Genomic DNA, 23,401 nt, shown 5'->3' with positions numbered 1-23,401 from the left:
GACTTCCTGAGTTCTTATTGACGAATATTTGATCATCAAACCGATTGTGGCCTGAAACATGGTTCAAATGAAGAACAGTGAAACGTTCCTATGACAACATGAAACAAACAAATACCAAGTAGTAATACTCCATTTCAGTAATATGGATGATCAGAGATAAATAATCCTTGATAACTACTTCAATGGAAGAGAAACTGGAGGAGTCAATCAACATTCTAAGCTGCCAAAAAACAGTGGTTTAACCCTTTAGCATTTAATCCAGCCTAAATATTCTCCCTGTTTTATGTTCAAACCAACCATATCTGGTCTCTCATACCTACCTTACAATGTCATTCTCAAAATAAATAATCACATCATCAAAATCTTGAAGCTATGAGATAATGAATGATGAATTCAAAACAATGTGAATAAATTAGTATTACATTTGACAAGAGCAATCTGAATACTTAAAGGGTTAACCACGGACTAAACATCAAGATACAAGCATGAAAATATGGTTAACCAAGTCCAATTGGACATGCAACTGTTGTTAACCTCTCTCATGCAAACAAGAATGACACCTATTATCATCCAGCCATACTGAACTATAGGCTTTACCTGGAAGCACAAATTAATGCTGGTATTACATTATTTCAATTCTCAATGGTGTGGAAGCAAGATCTAGAATCAAAGGGACTTAGAGTCAACATAGCAAAAACTAAAGTCTTAATGAGTAGGAAGGCAGACAAACCACAAATGCTTTCAGGTAGATGGCCTTGCTTGATCTGTAGAAAAGGCATAGGTAGAAACTCCATAAGATGTACCCAGTGTAAGCTATGGACATATAAGAGGTGTAGCAATATGAAAGGAAGGCTAACTGGGAAGATAGATTTTGTATGTGGCAGATGCACAGGTTGCAATAAACACTGAAAATGTGCAGAGAACAACTTCTGCCACATTCCAGGGAGAAAAACTAGGAGTAGTTGATAGGTTCCATTACCTAGGTGACCAAGCCAGTAGCGGGGGAGGGTGCGCTGAAAGTGTAGCTGCAAAAATAAGAATAGCCCGGGCAAAGTTCAGAGAACTCCTACCTCTGCTGGTGACAAAGGGCCTCTCGTTCAGAGTAAAAGGTAAACTGTATAATGCATGTATGCAAACAGCCATGCTTCACAGCAGTGAGACATGGGCCGTGACTGCTGAGGACATGCGTAAGCTTGCAAGGAATGAAGCCAGTATGCTCCGCCGAATGTGTAATGTCAGTGTGCATACACGACAGCGTGTAAGTGTCCTGAGAGAAAAGTTGGACATAAGAAGCATTATATGTGGTGTGCAAGAGAGACAACTGCGCTGGTATGGTCATGTGTAGCGGAATAGATGAGGACAGCAGTGTAAAAAGTGTCACTCTAGCAGTAGAGGGAACCTGTGGAAGAGGTAGACCCAGGAAGACCTGGGAGGAGGTGGTGAAGCACGAACTTCAAACATTGGGCCTCACAGAGGCAATGACAAGTGATCATGACCTTTGGAGATATAATGTGCTTGAGAAGACCCGGCAAGCCAAGTGAGACCACAACCGTGGCCAATGCCAGTGCAGCATAACCAGCCCATTTAAGAGTACCCTTCAATCATTGGGCAATAAACAGTGCTTGCAAAGACCTGTTGAGTCAAGTGAAGTTATTGTCGTGGCTGATGACAGTAACGCCTGATTGGCACCCATGCCAGTGGCATGTTAAAAGCACCATTCAAGCTTGATCATTGCCAGTGCCGCTTGACTGGCTCCCGTGCCAGAGGCATGTAAAAAGCACCATTCGAGTGTGATTGTTGCCAGTGTCGTCTGACAGGCTCCTGTACCGGTGGCACAGAAAACACCACTCGAGCATGGTCGTTGCCAGTGCTGCCCGACTGGCTCCTGTGCCAGTGGTACATAAAAAGCACCATTTGAACATGGCCGATGCCAGTACCGCCTGACTGGCCCTCATGCTGGTGGCATGTAAAAAGCACCCACTACACTCTCAGAGTGGTTGGTGTTAGGAAGGGCATCCAGCTGTAGAAACTTTGCTAGATCAGATTGAAGCCTGGTGCAGCCTTCTGGCTCACCAGCCCTCAGTCAAACCATTCAACCCATGCCAGCATGGAAAGCGGACGTTAAACAATGGTGATGATGATGTTTCATCAAAGATCACAATGCAATAACAGATATAACAAGATTTGAACTTTTGTACACTACAGCAATATTACTTTCACTACCACTCTGTATAGTAGATAAAATCAACCCCAGTTTTTGACTATTACCTATTTTATCAATCTTGGACAGATGGAAAGTAAAGTTGGTCAAAAGGGTTATTTGTAACTAAACACCACAAAGCACTTTATCCAACACTCTGCCGTATACTTAAGCTATATGTCTAAGTTTGTCTCAGTTGAGAAGATAAAAAAGAAGAAAATGAAGATGAGGAAGAGAAAAGTGAGAAGGGTAGAATGAAGAGATGCAAAGGAGGAGACAGATGAGGAAGGGAAAAGAAAGTGGGGAAGAAAAAGGAGGAAGAGATGGAGAAGACAACGGAGGTAAAGAAGAAGAGGGAGAGGAGAAGGAGGAGAGAGAGAAGAGAGGGGAAGGAGGAGAGAGAAGAGAGGAGAAGGAGGAGAGAGAAGAGAGGGGAGGCAGGAGAGGAGGAAGAATGGGAAAAGGATTGAAACTCACCAGCTTTGAACTGTTCCACTTTAGCTTCATTCCTGACTGTAGCATTGCGCTGGAATCGGTAATCCCGTTCCATTGACAACTTGCTTTCGGGGTCACCTTCATCTCCAGGTTTCAATGGTTGCGCAAAATACTTGCTGCTCCACTTGAAGAATTGGGTTGTGACCAATGGTTCTTTAAACTCCTTATTCCCGGGTTCATCTTTTTTATCATCAACCTAGCAGGAGAAAAACCGTCTCATACCGTCCATAACAATCACTAACAAACAAATCTCTTTTGAGAAAGGCATGAATATTACCATCTCACATCAAACTCTAATAATTCTGAAGATTTTGTTATTCTTGGTGATGATAGTATCTTATATCTTGAGTGACCAGACCTATCTATGACCAAAGGTATACTACCTTGGACCATCCCATCTGTTTGCATATAATATTATACGATCCAATATATTTTTCTTCATTTAAGACAGTAAGGGTATAATTTACAGAGGTTTGTCTTCTATTTCTAGCAGAATCAGTTACACGCTCAGTGGTATATGCCATAATATTCTCAGTAGTAAGAGTGATAACAGTGTAGAGACATCTCTTTTAGTTCTATTACAGTAAACCTCTAAGGGTAAGATAAAGATGAACTCCATGTTGTAAAGTGGTTAATGAGTCATATAAACCATAACAAAACACATGCTATATGCAATAATAACAAAGGCTAGCAGATTTCTGTCACTGTGTGTGCATCAGACGACAAAGGGTTACAGTAAATGGCAAGATTGTGCTGAAGATTCAGAGATGAAATACAGAAACAGTTCCATCTAACCCATGCCAGCATGGAAAGACATAAAGTGATATTAATGAAGAACATGGACATCACATTTTCCCCAGTCAACTATAAATTCTGTCTAATCAAATAAATTACTACCACCACTACCATTTTTAAACTCACAGTTCAAGCTATATATGACAGATCAATACAAGAAGAGACAGCTTACACTTACATGTCCTGGCCCTTTATCAAACATTTTCCGTGTTGGTAGAAACTGAGCTGAATAAGGGATTAGTTGATTTGCAGGAGATGCTGGGCGATTACGAGAGCCACGCTTTGATGACTTGGCTGAATCACTTTCCGTGCCGTTAGTATCACTGTGTGATGGACTGCGCCGATTCCGCTCACCAGAGTTGTCTCGTCGATGAGTTGTTGAGCCAGCAGATAACGTTCCTTGCTGTTGGCGCCGAAGTTCCTGGGAACTGGTCATGACATTTGACATATTTGCACCTTTGTTGAGTCCTGAGTCCTTAGTCTGAGATGATGATGAGCTCTTCTTATTTGGACTCGTTATTTCCCTTCTACCTTCCGTTGAGCTTTCAGAATTTTGGCTACGAGGCCGCTTTTCATTGTTTTGGTCAACTTTCATATCAGATTTTGAATCCGGCACATCTGCTGAATGACTGAAAAACATATTTTATTTAGAAAATTGGTTCAAATTATTCTTTTCCTTTTAAATCGAACATTCAAAATCTTCAGAAATTGAAAACAAATTTTCAAAATTAATTTGCATATATACCAAATTAAAAATTAATTTTTTTTTCCACAAAATGTCTGAGAAATATGGCTTTCAGGTTTCAAATATTCCAAAATATTACTATGTAATCCGTTGCTTTCTACCTATTTTCAGCATGATGGATTGGGTTGGGGTTTTTTTAAGAAACAACACTACTGAGACAATTACAAACAACTTATAAATGGAATAAATTGGAGACGGGTGGATTTAGCAATTGTTTTGACAACTGACATTTGAATATTTCGTTAATCAAAAATTCAAAGATATTCTAATATTGCAACAATTTTATCTCACAAAAATGAATCTGAAAAGAAATCACTGACATAATGACAATCCATAGCTATTAATTTAGATGAAGGATTTTCTGTGGAAGAATACCTTGCATTAATATCCTATTACCATCTTTGGTGTTCTCATAAGATCTACAGTTATATACAATAAGGCAGTTATTTTCAAAAGAGGAGAAATCCCGGTCCATGTGATACAACTTGTGGAAACTGAAATAGGATAACCAGCTTGCAATAAACTGTTCTGTGACAATGATATACATTCAGCAGATATTTAAACCACAATATAGGAATTTTATATTTAATCATTTGAACATTTCATTTCTTTATCAAAATAATTGCAAAATAAGCATTTTTTCTAATTATCTAATTTTGTTCATATGAGTAAAATGTGTCCTCAAATATTTGTGCAGAATTATACCTTGAAATAAAAGAAAATACTGAAGCTAACCAGTAGACATTGCATTTTATTTTTTTTTTTTGACATTGTATTCAGTATTGTATTGAAAGGAACAAATGTTATCTAAATGGTTCCAACCAAATACAATCTCAATAAACAGCTTCTATTGCATATATACGTGTGTATGTGTATGTGTGTGTGTAGACAGACAGACAGAGATATTAATGTTTCCTTTTATGTTGAGTTACAATAAAAAAAAATGTCTGACATTAAACTGAAGGATTACAGAATACTTTTTGTAGAGTGTACTTTTATTATTCTTTAACAAAAGTAAAGAATAGCACTGACAGTGAGTTTGAAGTCTTGAACTGCTTAAGACAATGACAGAAGATTCTTGAGTAAAGTGCTATGCAATGTGATGCATGTGATTGTAAAACAAACTTGCTGACCACATAACTGTGTATCTACTTTCTACATAAACATGTGGCTGTGTTTGCTCAATGTATCATCATCATCATTTAACATCCATGTTCCATGCTGGCATAGACTGGACAATGTATGTTCTTTTGTTTCTGTTTTTTTTAACAGAATTTTCTGGTATAAAGAGCATTTAAGACATTGAGACATCTTCATTGATTCAAGTAACAGAAAGATGAGTGAATCCGAATAGCCTGGAGAGGATAATCAACAGATGGAAACTCCACTCCTTACCTCTATCTCTTTCACACACACACACACACACACACACACACACACACACACATAAAGGATGCATATCTAATTTGACCATCTCTGCAGAACAATCTTGAAATCTAAACTGTACTGTACTTGTTCCAATGTTCAACTTCCACTCATGTATGTCAGAAATAAGCAGCAAAGTGGCAGAGTTCTTAGAACACTGAACAAAAATGCCATGTGGTATTTATTCCAGCTTCTTGCAATTCTGGGTTCAAATCCTGCCAAACTTAACATTGCCTTTCACCTTCTCAGTAAATGAAGTCCCATCAAAGACTGTGTTCTGGTGGAATCACTAGAGAGTTGCTTATGGTATTTGTTCTATCTCTTTGTATTCCAAGTCCAAATCCCACCATGACCAATTTGAAAGACAGACTTAATCTGTCACTCAATTTAACACCCCCACCTGGTCCTTGGGTGTCTTTAGCAAAGTCCTCCAGTCTGCTACAAGCATTCAAGATCAGGTCCAGTTTGAGCATAGCCCCTCCTTCGGTCATGAATGACCATGGGATTGCACCTAGAAAGTTCCCCTCTGTGGCACAAGTCCGGGTAAGGTTGTTTATGGAAGACCAGCAGTTGCCCATGCAAAGCAGCCTCCCCACTCCACACTACCAATACAGCTTGGCACCAGTGACGTCACAATTCATTTCTACAGCTGAGTGAAACTGGAGCAACGTGAAATAAAGTGTCTTGCTCAAGAACACAACACATGGCTCAGTCCAGGAACTGAACTCATTACTTCATGATTAGAGCCCACTTAGTCATGCACCTTGAATAACAATAAAAAAAGTAAATAAAAATGAATATTAGAAAAATGAAATGAAAAACAGCAACAACAAGACTACTTACTTCCTCATTGCAGCAAAGTTGGAGCCACGACCGGGTGGACTTGATGGTGCGGACTGGCAGGAATTAGAAGAGAAGTGATTTTTAGTCAACGGCTCTGTAGCCTGAAACAAACAAATTTATCAAATCACAGCCTACAGGATCCTCACTTAACTGCTAAGCGCTCGTCAACTGCCTTTTGTTGGGTTAGTAGTAGTAGTAGTAGTAGTAGTAGTTTGTGAAGTAATGTTAGTATTAATGGTGTGCTTAGTAGTAGTAGTAGTAGCAAAAAGAATTTGAGAATATGTAGTGATCGTTAAAGATTTAAGGTTGATGTTGTTGGTAGTAGTGCTAGTAGCAGCAGCAGCAGCAGTACTTAATGCAAGCAGAAGCAGGAGGCAGGCTTTAAAACAGAGCAGCAAAATTATAATGAAGGGATGACAACGAGGTTGTGAGAGATGGTAACGAGATTGCTAGAGACGGTAACGAGATTGCTAGAGACGGTAACGAGATTGCTAGAGATGGTAACGAGATTGCTGGAGATGGTAACAAGATTGCTAGAGACAATAAGGAGAGTGTTAGGAACAGTAACAAGATTGCTAGAGATGGTAACAAAATTGCTAGAAACATAATAAGGTTGCTAGAAATGATAACATGACTGCTAGAGATAGTAACGAGATTGCTAGAGACAATAAGGAGAGTGTTAGGAACAGTAACAAGATTGCTAGAGATGGTAACAAAATTGCTAGAAACATAATAAGGTTGCTAGAAATGATAACATGATTGCTAGAGATGGTAACGAGATTGCTAGAGACAGTAACAAGATTGCTAGAGACAATAAGGAGTGTTAGGAACAGTAACAAGATTGCTAGAGATGGTAACAAAATTGCTAGAAACATAATAAGGTTGCTAGAAATGATAACATGATTGCTAGAGATGGTAACGAGATTGCTAGAGACAGTAACAAGATTGCTAGAGACAATAAGGAGAGTGTTAGGAACAGTAACAAGATTGCTAGAGATGGTAACAAAATTGCTAGAAACATAATAAGGTTGCTAGAAATGATAACATGATTGCTAGAGATGGTAACGAGATTGCTAGAGACAGTAACAAGATTGCTAGAGACAATAAGGAGAGTGTTAGGAACAGTAACAAGATTGCTAGAGATGGTAACAAAATTGCTAGAAACATAATAAGGTTGCTAGAAATGATAACATGACTGCTAAAGATGGTAACGAGATTGCTAGAAATGGTAATAAGATTGCTGGTATAAAAGATTAATATAGATGTGTTTATTAATGAGATCCTTTTATTCTTTTGCTGCTTCCAGCTACTGGATTGTATCCATGCTGGGGTACTATCTTCAAGGGTTTTTCGTAGGTCATATCAAATCCAGGAGTTACAGTACTCGTTTATTGATATCTAGTCATGAGATGACTAAGTTCATCTGAGTTATCACTCTTTATAGAGTTACATGCTCTTTAGGTTCCACAATATATTACCACAAACACATATCACAGGTTTCCATAGTTTCCCATTTACCAAATTTTACTCAAGACTCTATGCAGTGGGATTGAACTCAGAGGCAAGTGGTAGCAAACCTCTTAACCACTCAGCCAGCCTGATGATTTCCTGCAATCCTGACAGCAATGAAAGTAACAAAGGAGTATTAGCAACTCAGTGTAGAACAAACATCACGAAGGACTTTGTTCAAAGATCACTGGTTTTTTCCACTGCTTTCTAGTAAATGTTTGCATCCTTGACCCATACACACCAGCAAAAGATATACATACAAGCACAGCATAGTTGGAAGGCAGTTTGCTTTCCAACCATATGGTTCCAGGTTCAGTTCCACTGCATGGCACCTTGGGCAAGTGTTTTCTACTATAGCCTTGAACTGACCAAAGCCTTGTGAGTGGATTTGGTAGATGGAAACTTGTCGTGCGTTTGTCCCCCTCCACTGTTGGTGTGTTTATGTCCCCATAACTTAGCTCAGCAAAAGAGACCAATAGAATAAGCACCAGGCTTAAAAGAAAAAGCACTGGAATTGATTCATTTGACAAAAAGTTCAAGGTGGTGCCCCAGCATGGCCACAGTCTAATGACTAAAACAAGTAAAAGATCTGCACTCCAGTTGAAGAAATTATGTGTCTGAGAATTTACTAAAGCTGGTTTTGCTGTACTGCTGAGCAAATGAAGCAATAACACTAAAGTCCATTCGTTCTTAAGTTATATCCATAACATGGCTGGACAGGTCTGCAATTCAATATATGGCCATGTCCTAAAGCCCTCAACTTCTGATGGAGTCTTAGGAGCACTATTGTGGCACATGGTATGGCTTGAGTGATTTAAATTTGGCAGCGTATATCATTCAGCAGGTCTTCAAACAGCTGATTTCTTTCTAGATTGCTAGAGACGGTAATGAGATTGCTAGAGACAGTAACGAGATTGCTAGAGACGGTAACGAGATTGCTAGAGACAGTAACGAGATTGCTAGAGACGGTAACGAGATTGCTAGAGATGGTAACGAGATTGTTAGAGATGGTAACGAGATTGCTAGAGACGGTAACAAGATTGTTAGAGACAGTAATGAGATTGCTAGAGACGGTAACGAGATTGCGAGAAACGGTAACAATCTTTGCTATTTCCATAACCTCGGGATGAGGGTCGGAGGAGAGCAATAGTAGCGTGTACCAAACACTAATATAGACATTGTTCACCATAGAGAAAGAGAAAAGGTTGAGGGGGTGGGGGGAACAATCCCGCTGCCACCAAGTATTAGACTTGCTTCATCAACCGCAAAGGAATAAAAGGTAAAGTTGACCACAGAAGGATTTGAACTCAAAGCATCAAGTAGTGGAATGAATACTGCAAAGCAAGCTATTCAAAGCTCTAACACCATCTAAATACAATATGTCACTCAACATGTCTCAATTCTGTCATACCATCTCTGAGTCTCAAGATTCTTAGTTCTAAGCTAAACATTTTCTTCAGTCTGTTGCTCACAATTCTCATCCAACACACAGCAATTGTTCATCAGCATTTTTTGCTTATTTATTGCTTTTTTTTCTTAGTTTATATCCATTTTTTGATATGGTGTTTGACAGATGGATACTCTGATGAACTTTTCAAACTGTACAGCAAAACTGAAACTAATCAGTCAGATAAACTAGGCAAACTGAATTATTCGTCTGCCCCATGGTCCTCAGGATGGTGGGTGATCTTGCAGCAACTAATAAGTGTATATATGTGCATGTGTGGTTGTGTATGTCAGTTCTTTGTCTAGGTCTCACAAGAGATGACACAAGACATGGAGAAAATATGATTTGCTTCCAGCAAAAGAAAGACACACATTGTCTTCACCAATAAGTTCTTTTGATATGATCCCGTAAATATTTGTTCAGTTAACTCATCAGACAAAGTGAAACAAATGACAGAATGTGCTTATACCATGATGTCTGTACAAGCATGCATGTCCATGTCACATTTATGAACACATACATCATGATTAATTTAAAAACATTTTTCCACAATAGCGTTAGAATCTGATACAACACCAAAAAAAAAAAAAACACTTTTCTTTCATGCCATGTGTATGTTTTTGGTGTGTGTATATGTACATGTACTGAAGCTGGTAAACACAAGCATTTACCTAATTATCATATATAAGTATAATCCAGCAGCTGTTGACCAGGAGAAAATCTTTGAGCCATGCTCAAAAGTCTGGTAATCGCTAAGAAAAATTTCTCGACAAAGGAATTCAATGGAGGCTAACTTTCATCACTCAAAGAATTAAAGGAAAAACTATAAACTTGGAATTAAGCCCCAGAATCAAGAGATCTAAAAATAAACAAAGCAAAGAGAAACGTCTTTGCAATAAAGAATAAAGAATCCTACAGCCATCTGGGGAGTGGCCATGCTTGATATGCAAAAAAAAAAAAAAACTGTAAACAGGAATATAGAAATATTGTGCATCCAATATAAATTATGGGTGCACAGATAGCTGATACACAGAAACAGGGTAACCATGAAATGAAATGACTAAAGAGACTCCCATAGATAGTCAACAATCTCTATTACCAGGGTGACCTAATGAACAGTGAAAATGGATGCTCGAAAATAGTAGCCCAAGGAAAGATGGGTGCAGAGAGTTCAGGGATCTGTGACCTCTACTGGTATCAATGCAGTTTTCTTTTTCTCTAAATAAAGAGCAGATTGTAAGATATTTGGTACAAAATGTGATACTGCATTGTAGTGAAACACAGGGATTGAAAGCAGAGAATGAGTAAAGGCTGAAAAGAAACGAAGCAAGTATACTCTGCACCGTGTGTAATTTTAGGGTGCGTAAACAATCAGGCACAGATGAGCTGAGAGAAAAACTGAGTATAAGAGCAATTAGATGTAACATGCAAAAGTGAAAATTACTTCACTTTTACACGATATATATATATATATATATCTGATGCACATAAAGGACAACACTTAAGGTAAAGAGGTGACAACCAATCCAAGTAGAAGAAATCTGTGAAAGAGGAAGGCCAAGGAAGAAGTTTTGAAGATCAATATCTAAATGCTGAACCTCACAAAGGAGATGACAAGAAGGCCTTAAGACATGGTAAAACATTGTGTAGAAGACCTGCCCAACCCATGCAAGCATGGAGAAATAAATGTAAAATAATGATGATGATGGTGATAATGATGACAAATGATATATAAGTATGCATATGTGTGTGTACACATGTAGAAGCATGTGTATTGAATAGGTTTGCTTAAAGACAGAAGCAAACAGGCTCAATACACATAGTTCAGTTGATGGTTGTGTTATGGCAATTACTCTAACTAGACAACTTGCCACACACACACACGCATACAGAGAAAAGCAACATGAACTAACACTCGTCAACAAATTCTATGGGGACTAACCTTCTGCTTGATGTCATTTATAACAATCTTTGCTATTTCCATAACCTCGGGATGAGGGTCGGAGGAGAGCAATAGTAGCGTGCGCCAAACACTAACATAGACATTGTTCACCATAGATGTGCATGTGGAGAGGTTGGAGCTGGATGATGTACGCCTGATGCGGTCGCTATTAGCAACACAGAGAGTGCCACTGCCCGACGCAGTAGCCCCGGCACCAGAGTCTGGCATGATTAATCCCTCCAAATTTGAAATACTGTTGCTGCTTGACAGCCCATGTCCTGAAAAAAAAAGAAATGAAAACAAATTATTACCATTATTATTAAGGCAATAAACTAGCAGAGTCATTAGCATACCAGACAAATACTAAGAGGCATTTCATCCACCTTTATATTCCGAGTTCAAATTCTGCTGAGGTCGACTTTACCTATCATCCTTTCAGGGTCATTGAAATAAACACCAGTTGAGCACTGGAGTTAATGCAATCAACTAGTCTGCTCCCACAAAATTTCAGACCTTGTGCCTATAGCAGAAAGGGCTATTATTATTATGATTAAAAGAAATCCAAAAAGGACCTCCTTCAGTCATGAATGACCATGGGATTGCACCTAGAAAGTTTCTCCAAGGTTGTTTATGAAAGACCAGCAGTCATCCATGCAGACCAGCCTACCCTCTACATACCACAGATGTTATCCAAGAGAAAGGCGAAGGCCAATACAGCTTGGCACCAGTGATGTCACAACTCATTTCTACAGCTGAATGAACTGGAGCAACGTGAAATAAAGTGTCTCGCCCAAAAACACAACATGCAGCCTAGTCCAGGAATCGAACTCACTATGTCATGATTGTAAGCCTGACGCTCTAACCATTGAGCCATGCGCCTTCACTAAAAGAAATCTATAATTATACTTATTGAAGTGGTAGCCAAAACTATTATATTATTGGGAAAATGTCTTGCAGTATTTGTTCTAATTCTTTATAGGTTCTGAGTTCAAATTTCACCAAAGATCAATAAAATAAAGTACCAGTCAAATGTCATGGTCAATGTAATCAAATAACTTCTCGCCTCAAAATTGCTGGCCTTGTGTCTAAACTGGAACTTATAATAAGGTATTAGTTGGCCTAATCATTTGTAAATTAGACAAAATGACTTGTGGTATTTGCTCTGACTCTATGTTCTGAGTTCAAATTCCACTAAGGTCACCTTTGCCTTCCAGCCTTGCAGGTCAATAAAGTACCAGTCAAATACTGAGATCAAGAGTATCAACTGTTCCTCTCTCACAAATTTCTGGCCATGCACCTATATCAGAAACAATAACTACTACTACTACTACTACTACTACTACTACTACTACTAATGTTGTTGTTATTATTATTATTATTTTCATTATTATTCTAAGTTGGGGAAACTGGCAGAATCATTAGCAAACTGGATGAAATGCTTTGCGAAATTTCATCCGTCTGCATGTTCTGAGTTGAAATTCACTGAGGTTGGCTTAGCCTTTCATCCTTTCAGGGTCAGTAAAATAAGTACCAGCTGAGCACTGGATACGATATAATCGACTTACCCTCTCTCTCAAAATTGCTAGCCTTGTGCCAAAACTTGAAACCATTATTATTACCTCCACCTTAGCGAAGGCAAAGGTATTGTTTTCAGACATGTTTGTTTGTCCATGGACAAGATATCTCAAGAAACACTGGATGGATTCGGATGAAACTTTCGCCTCGTGACTCGCATGAAGTGATTAGATTTGGGATCGATCTGGTACTGGACAAGGATTCTGGATTGTTTTTCCATTTTTTAAACTTAATTTTTGAGAGCAATCAGGTTCATTTTTAGTATTCTCGCTTGTGAGAGTTTATTTCAAATATTCTCTCTGGTTAATCGTTGAGAGGACATTGATGTTGCCTTAGCGGAGATTTGCACTCTCTGAGTGCTCTTATTATGACTATTTTATAAGGTAGCAAACTAGCAGAGTCATTAGCATGCTGGGCAAAATGCTTAGTGGCATTTCATCCATCTTTACGTTCTAAGTTCAAATCCCACCAATGTTGACTTCATGTTTCATCCTTTAGAGGTTGATAAAATAACAACCAGTTGACCACTGGGGTCGATGTAATTGACTTGTCCCCTGAACTCTTTGGCCTTGTGCCAACATTTGAAATCATTATTATTATGTAGTAGTGGTAGTGGTAATAGTAGTAGTAGTAGTATCGAATTGTATTTATATTGCGTGTTCACTGCACTGCAAAAGCACAACTAAGTGTGCCTTGATGTCTTAGTTTTGTTGTCTTCAGTTTTGAACTTGTTCATTTTACTGTATTTGACAGTACTCTACATAATACGCATACAGTGCTATTTTCTGTATGTTATGCATATCTGCAAGTCATGGGGTGGAGTGTGTATATTTGTTTGCATTTCTTTCTATTATTCCCAAAGCACTCATTATTATAGGGATCATTTCAGTTTTTAGCCCCCAACATTTAGGTTATCTCTATTTGCAGATCTTTATACTTCAATTTTCTCCTTTACTTTGAGAGATACATTACCTACCACCTGTCAAAGCTGAATATATTATTTTCAAGCTCTTCATGTTCTAAGTTCAAATCCTGCCATGGCCAACTTTGCTTTTCATCCCGCTTAGATTGATAAAATAAACTAATTCACTGTTAATAGTGCATGTCATAAATCCATTTATCACGCTCCTCCTGGAAACAACTGAATTCCAATCCCCATATGAATGTAAAACAGCTGGATCATGAAGATGTGAGCAATCATTAAACCTATAGAGCTCCTAGTTTGATCCCAGGGTTTGTCATCTTGGGAAAGTGTCTTTGATCAGTTTTGTTCAATACTTCATGAGTGAAATTTAATAGACAAAAACTATAAGGATCTCATCATTATGTATGTATGTGGATATCTTTTTGCTGAAGTATATTGAAAAAGGACACATACATCTGTGAGAAAACCAATAAATTGGGACATTCAAACAAAAATGACTTGCAATAAATATTCCACCTAAGTTATACGAGCACTTCCTTGTCAATCTTAACATCAGAAATGTAAACTAGTGATTGGCCTGTTTGAAATCAATAAGCATTGACACTTTTTTTCACAGAAAGCAAGATATAAAATAAAAATTTAAAATGTGTACTGTCAACCACCTATGTTTTTCCATAAGGTTAAAGAACCCTTTGTGTCAATGCAGTATAGTTGAACAGTTAAGTTTTACATCTCAATCACAAAATTCAATATTTGAGTTCAGTGCTTGGCATAATGGGCAAGTGTCTTTTTCTATTTGCCTTGTGAGAGAAATTGGGGAGATTGTACTGTAACTCCTGTCATGCTGATTTTGCCTGAAAATTACATTAACACCTTGCAGAGGGGAAGCAGTACAGACCACATGGAAACCCTGTGCCTCACTTTGTGCAGCATCATGTTTTCAAATATACCACACTGAGAAGAGGCTGTAAATACTCTGTAAAATCCCTTGTATGAAAAATTATGCAGTTACTGAATGGCCTAATACCTGTACACAGCATAGGAGTTAAGGGTACATGGATCTGTGTACTCAGTCACTTACATGCTAATTTAATGAGCCTGATAGCTTACTTGATTGAACAGGCCAACCAAAAGCTTTTTGTGAGTGGATTTGGTAGAGAGAAACTGAAAGAAGCTCATCATATATACACACACACACATATACATACTAGTTGATGTATCCTTGAAAGTTTGTGACAGGAAGGGCATCAGGCCATAGAAAATCTGCTGGAATGAATATCTGACCCATGCAAGTAGGGAAAAGTGAACATTAAAATAATAACGATAATGATGAATCAACATTTAAGTAGGAGGAAAAAAAAAATACTTACGACTAGTTGCGGACTTTAAATTACCCCGGGAGGCACTACGTTTCATGCCAGCAAGAGGTAGTGTCAGATAGCCGTCTGAAGCAGAAGTAGGAAGAAAGGCAATGAGAACAATAAGCAATAACAAAATCTAATGATAGCTTCAAGATTTCACATTTTCACAGGTTTACAATTATGAGGTGGTATCAAAATGACCCGGACTAGTTTTGTAGCACACACCTGCACACACAATGAGAGCTAGCAGTGACCTTCATGAGGTAGTGTGCTGAGTGACATAACTGTGTTTACTTTGCAAGTTATGAAATTGGTGTTTTTATGATCACATGTATGCTGTAGTCTGTGATTTTGTCATGGACAGGAAGCTGGAACAAAGAGCCAACATGAAATTTTGCATTAAACTTAGGAAGTCTGCTACGGAGACATTGAGTATGCTTCAGCAAGCTTAAGGCAACGAGGCAATGGGTCATACACAATGTTTCGAGTGGTACAGGTGCTTCAAAAGCAGAAGGACATCCCTGGAAGATGATGGGTGATCTGGAAGACCTGGCATAAGTATCAGCCCTGGAAATGTGGAGAAAATTCATCAGCATGTGCATGAGGATCGTCAGAGGACAATCAATGACATTGATGTTGTTGGTCTGTCATATGCGTCCGTGCAGGCAATCCTAACATCTGAATTGAACATGCGGCATATCTGCCAAGTCTGCTCCTTGCCTGCTGACCACTGAGCAGAAAGAACATTGTGTTGAAGTTTATCAAGATCTCCTTCAGTGTGCCACGGATGACCCATTCTTCATATCAAGAATCATCACCAGTGACAAGAGCTGGGTCTATGGATATGACCCTGAGATGAAGTAACAGTCGTCACAATGGAAGAGCCCTTCATCTCCATGACCAAAGAAGGCATGACAGAGCCACAGAAAGCCACAACTCAATCAAGAGCATGCTCATCATTTTTTTCAACATCCACAGTATTGTGCATCAAGAATTCATCCCCCAGGGCCAGATCATCAACCAAGCATTCTACTGTGACACTTTGAAGTGCCTGAGCGAGGACATTCGGCAAAAGTGACCGAATCTGTGAAACGCAAAGAATAAGGTTCTTCACAACAACAAAACACTCAGTCACTGAGCCCTCCTCACTCATGAGTTGTCACCATCTATATCTCTCTTCCTTCACTTAACCATTCCATTTATATTCTAATCCCCGTCCCATGTGAGTATGTCCAGCACTTTGTCACCATTTCTATCCTGCTGTCACTCACTCACTCTCTCTCTCTCCTTCTCCTGCACTTCCCTCAGGTTGGGTAACCATGTATTTCTTTTGCGGCAGCACACCTATTTCTGTCTTCATTCCTGATCTCTCTCTCTCTCTCTCTCTCTCTCTAGCCAGGTAACCTTGTACCTCTTCTATAGCCAGACACCTGTTTGTCTTTCTGTCTCACTATAACCTTTCATCATCCAACACAAGATCACCTCCTCTAATGCCCTCTTCCCTCTCAAAAGAGATTTCTTTTGTCTTGCAAGTTACTTGGTGACCCTGTCATTGCAGGTGCCACTTAAAAGCACCCAGGCCACACTGTAAAGTGGTTAGCATTTGGAAGGGCATCCAGCTGTAAAAACCTTACCAAAACTGACCTCGCCTGTGCTTGTGCTACTCTGCTGAGTGGTTTGTATTAGGAAGGGAATCCAGCTGTAAAAATCCTGGCCAGCTTTTGTCAAACTGTCCCACCCATGCCAGCATGGAAGGCAGACGTTAAATGATGATGATGAGTCCAAACCTTTTTGATATCACCTCATATTTTATCAGACAAGGTAGAGATGGATTTCATTCACAAAACACTGCACTCTTTATCACACAATTTTGGAACAGAACTTGTCGACAGTTTGACAAATGAAACTGATGACCAAAGAGTCAATAGTCCTGCACCCTTATGTCAAAGACAAAAGGTCTCATCTTAAAAAACAATTCCTTCCTTTTATTTAATCCAAATTCAAATGTAAAGATATAAACCTGAAGATATTGGTGTGACAACATTCCACCCTCCAGGTGTCACAGCGGCTATCATAGGGGCATTCTTCTCCCGCAGTCGTTCTTCTCCTAACATTTGAGATGCCACAGCAACAAATGGAGACTCAAACTGTTGCACTAGACCACCCAAAGCAACGGCAAGTTCCTACAAACAGAGATTATAACCACAAGGGTCAGCAACATGTATAACAGTCTTGATAAAAACAAAGCTCTTAATAATGAATTCTTACATTGAACATAAAACCAGAAATTTGCTAGAAAAGTGATGAATTAATTAAATTAACCCCTGGCCATTAGTACTTACTTTTATCACCACAAAAAAAAAATGCTTGGCAATATAAACACAACTAGAACTAAAAATGTAAAGAAATATAAATAAATAGATGATAATCTTTTTCTCTGACATCTTCCACTTCTAGAAGAGGTAGTCGATAATGTAAAGGATTTTGTGTACACAACACTGGCCAAATCAGAAAGTCTCTAGCAATGACAACATCAGCAGCTTCAGTCAATCTAACACTGCATCTGGCTAGATCATCATTAGTTTAGAAAATGTTGCTCCAACAAGATAACACTCTATAACTTAATTTTTCTAATTCAAAAGGGTGGCCAGAGGTTTTCTCAAATTTGTCCAATCAAAATTAAGTTTTTTTCAAATAAAAAATGCTGAGCTCTTGCAATTAGCCACTCGTTATTTACCAGTGAAGCTAGCAACAATGACAGGTGTGATAATGCATGTAGAAAATTATGAAATCTGAGAAAGAAAATACATACCTTTCGCACCAGAGAACTTCCATCATGTATTATGTGTGTCAAACTCATCCCAATACCTAAGTCTATGTTGCTGGCGTGGTCGCTACGTGCTGACGAACAGCAGCTGATGTAAGTTCCCAGCGCGTACACAGCAGCGGCACGAACCTAGAAGCATTTTTTTAATAAAAGAAGTTTAATAAATTTTTTAAATCTAATAAATGATTAGAAAAATAAAAAGAGATTTATTTGATCAACTTAAAATGATCACATTGCTAGTGATTTTTACTGATTCACACCAATAATTTTACATCTGCAAGAACAATGAAAGGAAAATGTAGTATTGATATTATTGTTTAATCCTGAGCAGTTCTGTCTGAACATTTCCTAAAACACAACAATAGGGAAGGTGCTATCGTAAAGTAACCTTCAGGTTGAACATCTAATATTTACTGTTCTTATATGTTATATGTACAACATGTCAGTTCAGCTTTACTATTTGTTTAGTCTTTCTCTAAAAGTCATATGCTTCAAATACTACTGTTTCTATTTTAAAGACAATGGAATGTTTTCTAAGAAACTTTTGACTGCAACATTGATTAGATAACAAGTTCAATTGCTAATTTGAATGGACTTCTTGTTGCTGTTATTTTTCCCTCAAGTAAACCTTGATTGAGCAAATCCATGACCAAAGAGATTTCAGCAATGACCATTCCATCCTTTAATGGATATTTAGAACTACATTACCAATTGCATCTGGTTTTGTTTTTTTGAAGAAGAAGAAGAAGATAGGATTGATCTGAGGGAAAATCAGCAGCTATTTTTGGCAGATTGAGAAATGCCATACAGGATTCTTTGTTCCTTGTTAGCTGGTCCTAGTAGATAGCAAGAAACTCATGCAATGACATGATTAATACATATCAACCATTCATAGCAGTTGAGTAAGAAAGAGAAAGATAACGTTTAGACCCACCCAAACTCTATAAAATGTGGAAGTTAAAACTTGGTTAAACTGGGAAAGTGTGGGATCATAAAAGATAAGAAATAGGTTTCAGAAAAAAATTTGCTTTAGTGAAACTATTCAAACCAAGTAAACCAAAGGACAATTGTATTTCAAGAAAATTAATTTTTTTTTAAAAATAGAACAACAAAGAGAAAAATACAAAAAAAAACCTCCCAACAAAATAAGTAAGATAAAGCCTTACCTCAGGTACAGAATCAGTGAGCAGGTTGCTCAATTTTTCATGTGCAAGGTCTCGAACTCCACACCATCGTGCTGATTCATAGTTCATCCAGACCTGTGGCAGGGAAGAAAGAGAGAGAGGTAAAGTATTATAGTTAACAATGTGTCATTAATATAAATATTCTTTATACAGGGTGGCCCAAAAGTAGGTTTACAGTAATTCAACTATCTCTTTTGCATTCATATATTAACAGTTTAGATCTTAATTATAAAAAAATATGAAACCATTATTCTATGCTAATTTAGTTAATTTTGTCAAGCTCCCTTTTCAGTTTGTAAGAAATTTAAATGTAATAAAATGTTTTAAAAGAAATTTAAAGTACCTACTGTAAACCTATACTTTTGGGCCACCCTGTATAATGTAAATGGTGAACTCAAGAACAGTAAGAAGTTGGTCTACAGTATCAACAACAAATACTCAGCTCATAGAAAAGTCTGCTAAGTTCAATGGTAATGAAAAGTGAAGATTCTAAAGTTTGAGCTTTTGCCTTTAATTTGAGTCAGGAGCCCTGAGAGAAAATAATGCTGTTGCTTTTGCTTCACACTTTTCTTCTCTTGCTCACTCACAAAGGTCTTGCCTTGCCTTTAGTTATCAACTCCTGATGCATTTGCAGTGGGCATTGTCATGACATATCTTGGGTATCTTTTCATCTGGCCAAACCCATCCTTCTCCAAGTCTGACCAAAGCCCATTTCTTCTAGAAAGAGAAGTATCGATCTTAGTGCAAGACTGATACTTTATTGACCCTGAAATCATTAGAGGTAAACTTGACCTTCATATTATTTGACCTCAGGGCACAGAGTACCATAATAAATATCTTAAGATAATTTATCAGACAATAAAAATTCAGCCGGTTCATCTAAGCACATGAAATATATGATTATTCACTTCTCAAGGAAAATTGAACTCATCAAAAAGCACAAATTGAAATAAAAGTGGTTAGGAAAGCAATATAGCTAATTCAACAATAGTATATTACAGAAATTCATATCCCACAAAGAAATGAAAAGCAAGGTCAACATAGACAGAATTAGAACCTAGACCAATATGTTAACATTGGTACTAGATCAGCCATTTGTGCCACCAAATAATTTTGATTTCTAACAGTGGGACACAAGAATGCAACTTTTTTTTTTTTTTTTTTTTTTTTTAGTGGAAGGAGACAATATCCCACAAAGTACTCCACCCAATGCTGTATTCTTTCTGCCAGTCCATTGCCCTTCTACCAACTGGTGATGAGAATAACAATTATTAGGCACAATTCTGAGGAGAGGGTACAAGTTGATTTCTTTATTTTATTGATCTCGAAAAGATAAATAAGCAAAGTTGACCTGAGTGGGATTTGAACTTAGAATGCAAAGAGGTGCAAGAAATAGGAAGAAATAACTCCAAAGCACTTTCCCCAATGTTCTAACAATTCTGTTAACTTTCCTTCTTTCAATGATAATGTTTCAAATTTTGGCACAAGGCCAGCAAAATTAGAGAGAGAGGGTTAATCAATTACATGAAACCCAATACTTGACAAGTACTTTATTTAATAAAGTCTGAAAAGATGAAAGGCAAAGCTAACCTCAGCAGGATTTGAACTCAAAACATAAAGAGTTTGATGTGGGGCTAGGCAACAGAACCATTTGTGGCCTTAGCTGGCAAAACATTAGCGAATAAGGAAAAATGCTTTCCAGTATTTCTTCTGGCTCTTTACATTCTAGATTCAAGTCCTGCTGGGGTCCACTTTTCCTTTCATCCTTCAGGGGTCGATAAAATAAAGTACTAGTCAAATACTGGGATAAGTTGTATTGATTAAATTCTTATCCTCAAAACTGCTGACCTTGTGATTATGTTAGAAACAATGATTTTGTTTTTTTAACTTGGCAGATGGCAAGAGCAGAAAAAGTATAAATAATACAGTGGAGAGAGAGGGGAGGAGAGAGAGGGGGGAGGGAGAGAGAGAGAGAGAGAGAGAGAGAGAGAGAGAGAGAGAAAGAGGGAGAGAGAGAGAGAGAAAATTTGTATAAATAAATGTCTGAGATGCAATAAAGCTATAAAAGTGTAAGAATTACCTTTCCAAGACACAGAGCTAACCACTGCCTGAAATGTGGGTTAGAATCATGAAGCTGTTCAAGGCAGATGGAAATCACATTACCTTGGAACGTTGCTTTCTGCAAAGTAAAGAATGGTGATTATTAATAAGATAAAAAAGAAAATACATAAAAGATATGAACTCCACAAGCCTGTCACAGAGAGCCAGCAACTCTGGACATAAAACTAAGAGACAACTAAAACTGGTAGTTTAATGTTTGTGTTTATCAGATAATGAAGAGTCTCAAATACCAAGATATTATTGTCCAAACTTTGACAGAAAACGATAATTATGATAATTACAGTATTGCTGGTATCCGATGTTGAGGAACTGAAGTTCTCAAGAGACTAAGCAACTTAGTGATACCTGGATATGACCACCTGACTACTGGAATGGTTTGTTTTCTTTTTGCTGCTAGGAGAATTTGAGTTCAACTTAATAAGTTAATGAAACAGGTTACAACTACATAGTTTCTCTAATGCTGCTTAATGCATTGAGCTGTATAAATCTGCTCTTACTAGGTAAATAAAGAACATTACTAGTTGGCTAGACCTACAATAAATCCAGTGACAGAACACAAACCCGCAAATCAACCCTTCAATAATTTGTAGCTCTATATTCACCATTCCACTTTTACTGCAATTGCTAGTTGACAATTTATGTTCTTTGATTTTATAACTGATTTAAATAATGGACTGTAGCTATATTGGGGCATCATCTTCAAGAGATTTTGTCCAATTATATCAAGCCCAATATATCTTCGTTTTTTTGTCTGGGATTTATATTTTCATTCTCATCACAAACGAAAGGCAGGTAAAGTGTTCCTGACAAGGGATATAACTCAGTTACACTTGAACACTGCTGAGTATTTTTGAGCAGTGTACTAGTTTTATTCTCAATGCACTTCGTTATAAACATAAAAATATATTTGTGAAATAGACATTTACAGCATTGGAAATGAGTGTCAACATAGCTGCATCATTGAGAAGTTCACTTCACAACTGCATGGTTCGATACTACTGTAAGTCACGCTCAGCATGTTTTTTATCACATCTTTGGGCTGATTAATGCTTTGGGAGTGGAATTTGGTAGACAGAAAATAAAAATGTGCAGAAAGCCCAACATGTATGCGAGCGCACGTGTGTATGTGTACGGGCGTGCGAGCATATGTGTGTGCACATATATGTGAATGCACATGCGCACTGTATGCATATGTGTATCTTTAGGTAATGTGTTTCAATGAAATTGTAAACATCATTGAGCAAGTCAGTAAATTAATGCTGATCAATGAAAACCCTTGTAGTATTTGTTCTGTTGCTTTGACAATTCCATGTCACCCTCACCACCGTTACTGGTTCACACCATCATAAATGTTGTGAACCAGTAACAGCTACCTTGTAAACCTCTAACTAATGACATATGGTTTGGTTTGGTTTTTGTATTTTTTTTTAACTAATTAAGATTGGTTAGCTTTATCTACAGGAGAAATAAACTAGAAATATTTACCTGTCCTTGGGGATAATTATTAACAATTGTTGCTAAAATAAATGCAGCCATTGTCCGATGCTCTGACTAAAAAAGAAAGAGAAGAGAAAAAAGGAAAATTTACTTTAGATTTACCAAATGCATACAGTTCTTACTTCTGTCAACAATCCTGGTTCTCCAAACACATAAAGGGGAAAGGATAGAGGCAGATTGTAGAGGGAGAGTGAGACTATTGAGGGAGAATGAGTGAGACTATGGAGGGAACAAGGGAGGGGGTAGAGTGAGAGTATAGATGGAAAAAGGAAGGGGTCGATGAGCTTGTTGGTTTTTTTTCATCCACCTGTTATCACACATTCTTCAGACACCTCAATCCAGTTCCATTGCAATCATTTTATATATGCGACATCATTGAATTTTGTCTGTTCTCGGATTGATTTCATCATTTTATGAACTTTCCACATTATTCGAAATTTATGCATTTCAGAGCATGTTCAGCTGTTCTTAGAACAAGAAAAGAGATTAACTACTTTTGAAGTCTGACAT

At 37.8% G+C, this 23,401-nt stretch overlaps 1 protein-coding gene across 4 annotated transcripts in view; it reads right to left on the bottom strand.

The window, feature by feature from the left end:
- LOC106869827 (regulatory-associated protein of mTOR-like) overlaps positions 1-23,401 on the bottom strand; it is a 79,427-nt gene that overhangs the window by 19,663 nt on the left and 36,363 nt on the right. Inside the window, exons 14-24 of one of the 4 annotated variants that reach the window (XM_089341993.1) lie at positions 22,880-22,945; positions 21,354-21,452; positions 19,256-19,348; positions 18,075-18,218; positions 17,283-17,445; positions 15,272-15,346; positions 11,402-11,679; positions 6,504-6,604; positions 3,663-4,119; positions 2,678-2,891; positions 1-51 (exon numbers count right to left, since the gene is read on the bottom strand). The exon at positions 1-51 is cut by the window's left edge and continues 64 nt beyond it. In XM_089341993.1, the coding sequence (XP_089198119.1) occupies positions 1-51; positions 2,678-2,891; positions 3,663-4,119; positions 6,504-6,604; positions 11,402-11,679; positions 15,272-15,346; positions 17,283-17,445; positions 18,075-18,218; positions 19,256-19,348; positions 21,354-21,452; positions 22,880-22,945 (1,741 nt within the window). The remainder of the gene's footprint in view (positions 52-2,677; positions 2,892-3,662; positions 4,120-6,503; positions 6,605-11,401; positions 11,680-15,271; positions 15,347-17,282; positions 17,446-18,074; positions 18,219-19,255; positions 19,349-21,353; positions 21,453-22,879; positions 22,946-23,401) is intronic. The other 3 variants (XM_089341994.1, XM_089341995.1, XM_089341996.1) reach the window with 3 other exon arrangements.

Source organism: Octopus bimaculoides, chromosome 25 (assembly GCF_046866305.1).
Source record: "Octopus bimaculoides isolate indiv1 chromosome 25, ASM4686630v1, whole genome shotgun sequence".
Classification (NCBI taxonomy): domain Eukaryota; kingdom Metazoa; phylum Mollusca; class Cephalopoda; order Octopoda; family Octopodidae; genus Octopus; species Octopus bimaculoides.
This window is presented reverse-complemented; position numbering and strand designations above follow the sequence as displayed.